The sequence below is a fragment of the Aristolochia californica genome, unplaced genomic scaffold (assembly GCF_029961685.1).
Source record: "Aristolochia californica isolate CCGP_79_NKW_82.1479 unplaced genomic scaffold, dmAriCali1.0.hap1 SCAF_9, whole genome shotgun sequence".
Lineage (NCBI taxonomy): Eukaryota > Viridiplantae > Streptophyta > Magnoliopsida > Piperales > Aristolochiaceae > Aristolochia > Aristolochia californica.
The window spans coordinates 23,588,857-23,600,955 of record NW_027182290.1 but is presented as its reverse complement, the minus strand read 5'-3'; the positions used below and the strand labels follow the sequence as shown (position 1 = coordinate 23,600,955).

General features: G+C 37.3%; 1 protein-coding gene across 3 annotated transcripts in view; it reads left to right on the top strand.

Moving 5' to 3' along the window:
• Positions 1-285: 285 nt before the first annotated feature.
• Positions 286-12,099, top strand: part of LOC137941404 (uncharacterized) — a 28,297-nt gene continuing 16,483 nt past the window's right edge. For all 3 annotated transcript variants that reach the window (XM_068786796.1, XM_068786795.1, XM_068786794.1), the window contains exon 1: positions 286-627. In XM_068786796.1, the coding sequence (XP_068642897.1) occupies positions 490-627 (138 nt within the window). In that variant the 5' untranslated portion in view covers positions 286-489. The remainder of the gene's footprint in view (positions 628-12,099) is intronic.

Here is a 12,099-nt window from a genome sequence, read left to right as displayed (position 1 = left end):
AAGGGTTTAAATTTATAAACAATAAAAAATAAATTTAATTTTTTAATTTAATTAAATATATAAAATAAAATACTTATACAAATACTTAATTTTATAATACTCAAATACAATAGTCCGGGCAGAGATCACACGAGTGAAGAGTGGAGTCACTAGACGAGAGTGATTTCACTTTTTTGGGTAATTCATTTTTACCGGCCACGCAAGTACAGTAACACAAAATTTACATATTTTAGAGAAATTAGATTAGTCATACGTGTACTTTCCCTTTGCTAGATGAGATGATCTGATTTCCGGCTGCACTCACCTATCGGTGTTCGTCGGAAGATTGGCTAATTGTGTACTCTCCCCAGTTTGTCTGTAAATGAACTATTATTGAAGCTTATCATCTGGGATAATCTCTTCCACCGACTTCTGGACAGCGAGCAAATCTAGTTATTGCTTAAAAAGCCCTAGACATTTTAAGTTTTTTCTTTCACTGAAGACAGGGAAATGGCGATGTCGGACGAGGATTCGAAACCAAAGAACGTCCATTACCTTGCCAAATGTGTTCTCAGGGGAAGCGTCGTTCTTCAGGCCGTTTACGGACACTTTCGATCCCCTTCCTCTCTAGATGTTGTCTTCGGAAAGGTAGGAGAACACTTGATGTCTTTGATGGTTTATTTTTCTATTTACTTGTAAATTAGGTAAAATTGTGTGAGCACATTGTGCTGGAAAAGCTTGGTTTATGTGACCTCAGAATCTGATTTTTACCCTTTTCTCATATTTGCATACGTTCTGAGGCCGTGTCTACCTAGTTACCTTAGTTGAATCCCTTACAATAAGCAAACCAGTGAAAGATCGAATAATCTTCATTCCACATAGAAGAGCACAGAGCTCCACCTCAGTGGAATCACATTGCCCAAATAGTTTGAGTACATATGTAGAAAATCACCTTATGATCTTGGAAAATCCCTACCTCCTATGTGTCCTAGATTTTCTCTTGAACTACCAGAAAATAATTAATTAAGGGAGGAAGCCACTGAAACTTAGAAAAATATTTTGGAGGAAGACAAAGCACCCATATCCATCCAATGCCTTGGCAAAACTACACTTTCGACATGCTTGAACGAAGGGTATTTACTTCTCCAAAACTACGTACAATGAATTATAAAACTTTACAACCCCTCCAATAGAACGAGCTTTATTTTTAAGGTTCCGTCATTTTTATTCTAAAGGGCTCAAATTCTTGCATCAATAAAAATCCTTCATAGAATCTTCCTTGGATTTGGCAAATGCTTTTAAAAAAATGAAAAGGAGGTTTAGAAAAGATGTGGGGAAACAACATTTGTAACCAATTTTCCATAGCATGACACCTCAAATGGCAAAAGCACAGAAAAAGGTGATCTTCAGAATCAGAAACACCACTGCAGAAAATATAATTGGCATTTTCTTTGATTTGATCCCTTCAAAGCAGCTGGTTCACAATTTTTCATTTTAGATGCACACCGTAATAAATGTATAATCTTTGGAGGAGCCATAACAGTGTTAAACTAGTGAGGACACCAGGTGATGAAGACAATATCAGTCTCTAAAAATGTGAATAAAATGACAAAACAGAGAAAATTCTCAAGGAATCAATTCCAATCTAATTAACATCCCTATTTGAATAACCTATTCTTTAAACGAGAGATCAACTGAGCCACATACTTGATCTTGCCATTCCTAAGACCTCTCCTAAAATTGAAGTCCCAATTTCATGAATGGGAAGCATCAGAAATCAAGACATTCTCAACATTATAGGCATTGTGAATTTAATAGATAATAGTGAATCTCGAACCCATTCATCAAGCCAAAATTTATGCTTTGGAACAAACTGAAAATGGAGTCAATGCCTTGAGAAAGCAATGACTTGAGGTGATTAATTAATAGCATTCCAGAGATTGGGTGTGGAATGCAGTGGTGTGCTGGTTGGACAAACAATCAGGAGAGAGATCCTACCTGATAGTAGCAAGTCTTCTCCATAGAGCATCTATCTCAGTGGCAAATCTCCACAGTCACCGGACAAGGAGGGCTTGATTTGTAACCAGCTCAGATTTGATGCCTAGCTTGCTTTTATCTTTAGGCAGGGAAACCTCCTTCCAATTAATCAAGTGATATTTGTTTGGAGTGCCCTTGCACTGAAAACATCTTCATGATTGATTCAGTTCCAGAGAGCAAACGATAATAGGAGGGATACTTGCTAGCATGGTTTTATGAGAGTAGTTTTGCTAGCAAGACTAAGAAATTTACCATTTCATGTACTTGAATGCCTCGGAAGACATTCGATGATAGGTGTCCATAGATTCTCATGAGGAGTGGCCCAAGATAATAGGAAGGAACAGGAAGATAAAATACTCTTAAAGTCTAGAATCTCTTCATCTGAGATTGACAAGAAAATGACAAATTTTAGCCCTGTGATTACAGTTACATGTTACACATCCTCTCCCCCCCCCCCCCCCCCCCCCGCCCAAAAGTAACCAAACCGTGCAGCCATTGAGTGAAAGACCCAGTCCACAAATTTTACCCCTAAAAATTGTGGATTTTGACAAATTCATTTTTAGAATAGATGTAATCTCATAGATTGACAATAAAAAATAGATAGTACCTGGTCAATTGAATTGCAACAAAGAGTTACTAAAATGGACCAAAGGAGTCAGATAAAGCTGTAGCCATCCCGGAGATCGGGCAGTATGGAAGTTGACTGCCAAAGCTTCACCTGCTATATTAAATAGCACCGGTGAAAGTGAACAATATTTTTTAGTACCCAAGTACTGCTAAAAAACCTAGAGTAGAACAATTGACATGAACTGAGAAGGAGCTGATGACAAATAACTTTTATCTAAAACATCGTTTTGAAGGAAAACACTATCTTTTACAAAACTAAATCCAATAAAGATCAACTGACTCAGTCAAAAGCTTTTTCTAGTGTAATCATAGATTCCAGAGTTGCTCATGAGTAGGTAGCTCATGAGTTGGGAAAGCTGAACCAAAATTTGCTTCCCATGGACAAAAGTATTCTGATTGAGACTAATTACTGAATGGAAAAATCTCTTTAACCTATTTGTCAAGACTTTTGCAAGTAATTTGTAGGCATTAGACAATGAACTAATGGGTCAAAGTGGGGACTCTTGATGCCCTCCTATTAGGTTTGAGGGCTGTAAAAGACGCAATCATTATTTTGCTAGAGGATACTCATAAAAACCAGTGAAATAACTAATAGATATCATGTTGCAAAAGGTCCATTTTTTTTTTTTTTAAATTCAGAAACGAAGTTATAGGGTCTAGGAGCCTTACTAATGGGCATGAAAAGTTTGCTACTTCAATTTTCTCTTGGCTGAATGGTTGTTCAAGAGATTCTTCCTTCACATGTGATAGAGTATTAAAGCTGAGATTATTCTCGAAGATATGTTTGGGAGATCATCATTCTATTACTTTGGAAAAAAATCAACCAGGGTGGTGGCAGTAATATTTCTGTTTGTTGACAAGTTACGACCGCTTCTTGAGGGAAGAGATGCAATTGTGTCTTCTGCATGTTGAAGCAACTGAATAAAAGAACTTTGATTCACTTGAACAAGGTCTGGATTGAAGAAATTATATTGTCCTTGTTCTGTTTGATGCTATGGAATGAAGTTTTGGGCCCAGTTTAATCTTCTCTTTCAACTTCTTAAGCTTGAAAAAGAATTTGAAAGAAGGTGAACCAACTACCATGATGCTCCTCCTCCAGGTTTATATATGGTTTTGGAAGTCCTGAATTTCAAACCAAGCTCGCTTGAACAAAAAAGGAACAAGACTATTGAGAATCACAATCAAGAAAAATGGGCCTATGATTCAAGACTAATCTACACAAATTGAATTGGGAAAAACCACCAACCATTCAGAAGGGACCAGAAAATGACCTACTCTAACAAAATAGGTTGCTGTTGCCCATTCGCCCAAGTATATTTGTTACCCGAGAGAGAATCCAAGTTAGACAAATTAAATTACAAAACCAGCAAATTCTCTCAAAGGAGAAGTGTTTTTAATTTTATATTTCCTTCAAAGTGCAAGATAGTATTAAAGTCCCCTATGAACAGCACTAGAGCATCCCATTTTTCACTTGTAAGCATTGAGCTCATCCCACAAAATTTCTTGATCACTTCTTGTAATTAATGAAGATTTTACTATCAAACCTGTTTTTGAAGCTATCCAACATCTCTAGTAATCTTGTATCCCCAGCTATAACAACACCATTGGAAGCTCCTGCCAATGCTATATCAATCCACTTTACCCCTTGAATGAGAATATTTTTTTTGAGAAAAAGGTGCGAATGTATTACTAGAAGAAAAGTACAAATGCATACCTTACTGTACAAGGCCTTCCTCCACAACAAGATGTTGGAGAGAAACACCTAATTTAGCCTGATTATCCGCTAAGTGATTAGCAGATCTAAGAATTTAATTCCAGTTACATTGCTAATGAGAAATTAAATTCCTTTGAGATTTTTAAATTCTTTCCGCATGAGGATCTAGGAGGTAACTTGCCCAACAATTCTATTGTTCAAAATATTGTTAGGAAGATATTTTCTATTGAATTTTTGATTATTTCTTTCTTTCCATAAAGCCCAGACGATATGACCAATGCAGCATGAGATTAATAATTTTCTGAGCTTTGGGAGATGAGCATTTGTGACCGTGAGTATAGTAGATGTGAGATTTTGAGAGGGGCAGTATTGCAGACAAATTTTGCTGATGAGTCCGGTCCAGACAGAATGAGCATAATCACAATGCAACATGATATGGTTTGCGGTTTTAGGAGTAGTTTGGCAAAACGGGTACAGGGGGTCCAGAACATTTGTTCCTCGTCGAATTAACGAATTAGATGTCAGGATTTTTTTTTGACACACTATCCAAATGAAGAACTTCCCTCTCAGAGGCATGAGTAAAGACCACACAATGGCAACTGGATGGCTGGATTGAGTAGAGGGGGGAGGGAGGAGGAAGTTGTAGGCAGTAGAAGTAGAAAACACACCTTGAATGAGAATATTGCTACAATGTGTTAGGTCCTATAAAGTTAAATTTAGAGGGGGTGAGAGGTGAATATGTTTATCAAAATTTTAATGGCTAAATTTAAATTCTCAACAATCAATTTTAACTTAGCAGATTTATAGTGGTTCACAACCCAAAACCAGGTTGCTATGTCCACTCCTGTGGTATTTGTAACTTAGAGTTGAATTTACTAATTAGCAGCCAAACGACATTTATAATAACAAAACCCAAAAGGTCTAATTATAGTAATTCCCCAGCACTTGGGTATTGTGGTCAACAAAAACTAGGTACAACTAGTGATTGAGGACAAAATACAATGATACAAAGCAAAAAACACTGGATTGCATGCAAAACTCAAAAGATATGTCATTGCACCCTAAGATTTCTTGTAACTGGATGTAAACTTGCTGTTGCCAAACTTATGTTTATCTATTTGGCTAAGAGTCTCTACCGATCTTGAGGGGTGTTGAAGAGTAGATATGAAAAAATCTTACATGACTCTCATAGCAAGAAGTCTCACAAAGCCAAAATTATTACAGTGAAGTCTTACAGGAGTCTTGCAAGAGGAGGTCTCATAGAAGAGTCTCAGTTAAAGGTGTTTTAGTTATGTTAGTCTTCTATTTATATTCTTTTTTTAGAAAGGTGTGTATATATATAAACAAGAAAATACATAAATTACAAAGAGGAGAGCATTTCCCTAACAACCAGGGATTGTAAGGTAGCTCTGTTTTTAGCAAGCGCATCGACTGCCGAATTGGCCGATCTCGGAATGTGAGACCAAATACAAGATAATAATGAGAAATTTCTATAATCTCCCAAAAAATGTCCCAATGGCGTCACGGGGGAGGAGGTGCACGCTCGCACCATCCAATGACCACCTTCGAGTCCCCTTCGATATGGAGGGGATCAGAGCACTTATCTCAAAAAACGCCGAGCTCATTGAGGAGACTGTGAAGCTTTGCCGACGTAGAGTCTGTGATTCCTAAAGGGCCGGCATATGAGAATAGTTGGTTACCTAGGTGGTCCGAGATAACCCGTCAAATCCTGAGAGTTTGGGGTTACCCAGAGAAGAACCATCAAAGTTCAACTTAAGGTAACCAAGATCAGGAGGGGTCCATTCCTGCATAGTCCGGGCATTTGACTTCAAGTGCATACTAGCCAAATTAAACTAGTTATCACGGATAGGAGTCCCCACAAATGAGGAGAAAGACTTCTTCGTTAGGAGAAGTGCATACTAGCCAAATTAAACTAGTTATCACAGATAGGAGTCCCCACAAATGAGGAGAAAGACTTCTTCGTCAGGAGCCAAGAGGAAATATGCCCTACCACTCGGTCTGCCACCCGATCTACAGATTCGATTTTACCTTCAAACCTTCTACAGTTGCGCTCATTCCATAAACCCCACAGTATAAAGCTAGCACACCCCGAGAGCATCACCTTTCCGAGACCAGGAAGGGACATACCAAGAAGCGATTTACTGAATGAGATCAAATCGGCCGTCATACAGAATTGAATCCCCATCATGCTGAGAATGGATGTCCACACCTTCCATGAGAAGATGCATTGAAGCAAAATGTGACTAGTGGACTTAGCTTCAATATTGCATAGAGGACATAAGGGGTCTACTGAGGGATGACCTCTTCTTCTAAGCACGTCAGCCGAGAGAATCTTGTCGTGATAGGCACTCCATATGAAGAATTTAGTCTTAGGAGGAGCACGTAGACGCCAAAAAAAAAGACCTCATGATTCTGATGAGAAGTATTCCAACCATTGATGAAACTGAAAACAGATGATACTAAGAAGATGCCTTTTTTCTCTGGCCACCAAACGAGCTTGTCAGCCACCAAAGGACGAATTTTTACCGCAATTATTGAGTCCATCAGTCGACTGGCCTCTAAAGCCTTGGAGTTCGAAAGTCCTCTTCTAGGATGAAGGTTCATACCGCCCCCCTCGAAAGCATCGACAACTGATATATTCCTATGGGTGGATAGGAGAAACAAACTTCTGAAGGCAATCTGTAGCGGCTCCTGCCCCGGTCATATATCATCCCAAAATTTAAGGGACCTACCGTTTCTAACATAGAATCTGCAAGCAGCTGAGAATTTTGGAACGAGTAGGTATAGTGCTCTCCAAATTGAAGATAAACCTCTCTGATTTCCTCCTAACATTCACCAATGAGTCATACCTCCAAGTTTGGCAATAACCATTTCCTTCCAGAGATTTGAGGATTGAGTATTGATTTTCCATAGCCATTTAAGGAGCAGAGCTTGGTTCATATCTTTGGTTTTCTGAATCCCCAGGCCGCCCAAATTTTTTGGCAAACATACTTCATCCCATTTGACCAGATGATATTTAAAGGTGTCACTCGATCCTCTCCATAAGAACCTTCTTTTGAGTTTATCAATTGTCTTACATATGGATGCAGGATAGGGCATAAAAGATAGAGAATAATTTGGAATACCTGCAATGCAAGATTTGAGGAGGGTGAACCTCCCTGCCTTACTAAGTAACCGCCCTTTCCAAGTTGCCAGCCCGGATTCAATCCTCTCAACCACCGGAGTCCAAAGCCTTTTACAGATGCGGTCGTTGAATAATGGCAGGCCAAGATATGTGGACGGTAAATTTCTTGTTGAACAACCATATAAATTAGCCATCTTTGCAAGAAGCTCAGGACTAACATTAAACCCCATTAGAGAGGTCTTTCCTCAATTGACTTTCTGGCCTGATGCTACCTCAAAAAGACCCAATATTGCTTTAATATTTCTGGCTTCTTCAATGTTACTGATCCCAAATATGATAGTGTCGTCTGCATACTGTAGGATAGGGACTTTAAATGCTTCTTGAGGGCTGATTGGAGGGAGCCATCCAAGGCTAACTGCAGAGTAAAACATAGAAGAGAGGAATTTGCCGATCATGTTGAAAAGGAGGGGGGGAGAGCGGATCACCTTGTCTAATACCTTTGGACCCTTTGAAAAACCCACAGACTGTGCCATTTAAATGGAGAAAATATGAGGCCAATCCCACGCAACTCCTGATCCAAAATCTCCATCTGTCTCCAAAACCCATCTGACCCATGATCTCGTCAAGAAGAATCCAATTAACTCTATCAAACGCCTTCTCTTAATCAAGCTTCAACACAATTCTAGGCTCATCATTCTGCTGGCAGTGGTCGATAAGCTCATGTACAGCCATAGTAGTCTTTTATTTATATTCAGTTGTTCAAATGTTCTAGGACTTATCTTTTATTGTTTAACTTTGGGTGTAATCGAGACAAAATATTTTAATTGTAATTGGATTCAACTTGTTTTCTCTATTATAAATAAAGGCTCATGTACTCAAATTACATAAAGTTAGTGAAGTATTTCTCCTTTCCAGAAATTCAACATGGTATCAGAGCAGGTTTTGTGAGATGACTCAGTCAACCCATAGAGATAATGTGATCCTTTTTTGATCTATCATCTCAAGTAGTTTAGCTTCGTATTCTATCTGTTTTCTTTCTGATCATCCTTGTACCTATTGTTTTCTTGCTGTTCTCACCTCCATATTGAGCTTTTCACATTGCAAATTATATATTGACGGAAAGATCTTTAAGTCTAGTTTCCAATGCAAAAAAAAGTTTGGCAATCGGAGTTGTCTAAAAAGAGAAATCAATATTTGAAACAGTAAACAACAGGCTACAACAGAGGTTCAAGCAACAGCAGAAAACTTCGACTTTCGAGCCATTTTATGCCATTAAGAATGAGACTTTATACGAAGAATTACATGTCAAAAGAAAGATCTGTAAGTCTATTTTCTACCTCATCAAACCAATTCTCAATTTGAGTTTTCTAGAGGGAGATATCAATTTTGCAAGGGGCAATTGTCACGCTGGCCAAAGAAGAAAGAGTACTCAATTCGACCAAATTATAGAGTCCAAAATCTATCAGATTCTTTCTCTAAAAAGAAGTATATTTTACGAAGAAAAGTTATACTTGGATGAAAGGTATCAAAGTCTAGTTTCAGAAGGAAAAAAATTCATATCAATTTGACCTATATTTAAGGAGATATTTGCATTGGAGTCGGCACAAGTCAAACTACAAAACGAAGAAAATCAAGAGTTCATAAAAGATTAAAAAACGAATCTTTGAATGTCAAATTAGGTATCAAATTAAAACTCTTTGTGTCTAGTTTCTTGAGCAACAAATCGTTTGTGATCCCGAGCTATATTTTTGGAGATATCGCTACCAGAGGTATCTAAGGTATGTTTTGCTGAAAATTTTTTCCCCCAATTTTTTCTCCTATTATCTTTCCATGCATTGACGTGAATTGAGTTTCCTTCTCCTAAAATTTGAGTTTTTTAGCTAAAATTTTCTTCTAATCAGAGAGTTTTGGTCAAACTTAATCATTCCATGATGTGGTCATTCAAGGTATGCAATATTTTGCTTTGATGTTGCTTTTAAGTTGTGTTTTTGTTACTTGGTTGTGTATTTTCTGCATAGTTAACTCCGAAAAATTGTGGTTACCCTAAAAAAAGTTATACTTAGTCAAATTTATTAAACTCTACAGTTATAGTTTCTCCTAGTTTTTTTTTTTTTAAAGAAGTCACTTTGGAAGTATGAGTGTTGAATAATCATCTTCTTCTGGTTAAAGTTGTTTTCCTCTAGTATATCTTTAGTTTATCATCATGTGTTTTTATCACTTCAGAGCAATGCCCAAACCCACTACCTAAAATGTATAGGAGTGTGTCCAACATCCAGCTTGAGTCAAGTCTTTTGTTCTTCACCCAAGAGGTGATTTGTGTTTGAGCTACATTTAAAAACTGAGTAGTTTCTTTGTTAAGCCCTTAAGTTGGGCAGTTTTTCTACCTTTAAATTGAGTAGAGTGTGTTTTAGATTATGACCGTTGTGACTGGTGTATGGAGCTTTGTTGTATGGCTAGAAGTGAGTTTCTTCTCCAAGCTGGGTCTATATGTCCTTTTTATCCTCAACTCGAGGGGGAGAAGTAGATGAAGAAGTACAAGAAAGAGGTATTTTCTACCACATGTTGTGGTAATTTTTGTGTGACCAAAATATTCAAAAAAGGGGGAGAACAAAAGATGAAGAATTTTGCATATATGAAGAATTTTTTTTGGCAAAAGAAGATTGAAGACCAATAATTTTTTTCTTTGGAACTTGAAGTTATAAACTCCACCTTGAGGGGGGTGTTGAAGAGCAGACATGAAAAAGTCTTCTATGACTTTCATAGCAAGAAGTCTCACTGAGCCAAAATTATTATGGTGGAGTCTTACAGGAGTCTCACAAAAGGAAGTCTCACAGAAGAGTTTCAGTTAAAAGTTTTTTAGTTATGTTAGTCTTCTATTTATGTGCAGTTGTTTAATTATTCTAGAATTTATCTTTTATTGTTTAACTTTGGGTGTAATTGGGACAAAGGTTGTTTAATTGTACTTGGATTTTACTTGTGAATTCTATTATAAATAGAGGCTCATGTACTCAAATTACATAAAGTTAGTGAAGTATTTCTCTATTCCAGAAATTCAATAAGGGGTAGGTGAATATGACTCAAGGGGCTTCTTAGATCTCCTTTGGTAAGTGGTCATGTCTGAGAAGTCCATTGCCATTTGAAGGAAGAATAATGAATTCCCGTTTAGGGGATTTCTTCGAGGTTTTTCATTTTTCTTTTTAATTATGGTCTCGTCTGTTTCAACCCTATTTCTCTTTGGGGTTAATTTCTTTGCAGGTATCTTCCACTTGATCTTTTGTGGTTAAAATGTAACACCTACCTCCAGACATTTTGAAGTACCCATTGTTGGGTGCTCTACCATTACAAAGTTCATAAAGAGTTTTGCCTAAAGATGACCTCAAATATACTTTGTTTACCATACACAATTACTGTTAACAGCTTTAGCTCAAAAGTATTTTGGGAGTTGAATTCATTTAGTATTGCTCTATTTATTTCTTGGAGGGCTCTATTTTTCCTTTCAACTAATCTATTTTGTTGTGGAGTCCTAGGTGCTAGAACTTCATGCTTATAACCTTCTCCATTGTAGAATTTTCAAATTCTGTAAGAAGTTTACCATTGCTATCACTTCTAATGTCTTTTCATTTTCAACTTGAGTGACCCATTTCACCAGCTCTTCACATGCATCGCTTTTACGAGGTAGAAATGAAGTCCAAGTATATCTAGAATATTGTTAACTATTACAAAACAAAACGTTTTCCACCAATAATTACTACTCCTGTGCCCCATGGAAATCCATGTGATGGAGTTGTAGAGGTTTGTTGGTGGAAATTACTTTCTTGGGCTAGAGTGAGTTTTTCAAATCTTACTTTTCATGCAAGCATCACATAGCTCTTGATTTTTACAATTTAGCTTTGGAAGACCTGGACAACATCTTTCTTTAAAATCTTTTTCATGATCTTGATGCCCACATGTCCTAGTCTTCTAGGCTATAAATTTTAAGTCATAGAACATGTAACTTCTTGTTTAACAAGATCATTTACTTGCAACACATACATGTTTCCTTTTCTTTCTGTAAAAAAGGATAGGATTTATATTGTAAAACTCCTTGTATTCATTTGGTCCAATCTCAACTTGAATCCCTTGTCACACATCTAACTAATGCTCAAGAGATTGTAATTAAGACTTTTTACGTAAAGTACATCATGTATAGTAGGGTGGGAAAGCATACCTATAGTCCCTACACCTTTGATGTGGCTTTCCTATTTCTAATTGTCACTATTCCTCCATCTTTGAATTCTAGATGTGTGGATAGCCTCTTGCCTTCTATCTTGTACCTCAAACATCAACTATCTATGAACCATGTTCCCCCTTTTCCATAACTTTTGGGACACATTTCTTTCATATTGACATGCATTCACAAAAACTCTGGTTGGCATGATTCCCATTTTGTTGGGTCCTTCATAGTCAGACCAACCATTCTTTATTTGTCACATTCTTTATGCGAAATTTCTTGGCAGCCTTGATTTTATGTCAGCTTTCATCGTTGGCATGTCCTCTCTTTCCACAATAGGTACATGACACAAATTCGTAGCCAGTGGGGCTGGTCGTATTTATTTGA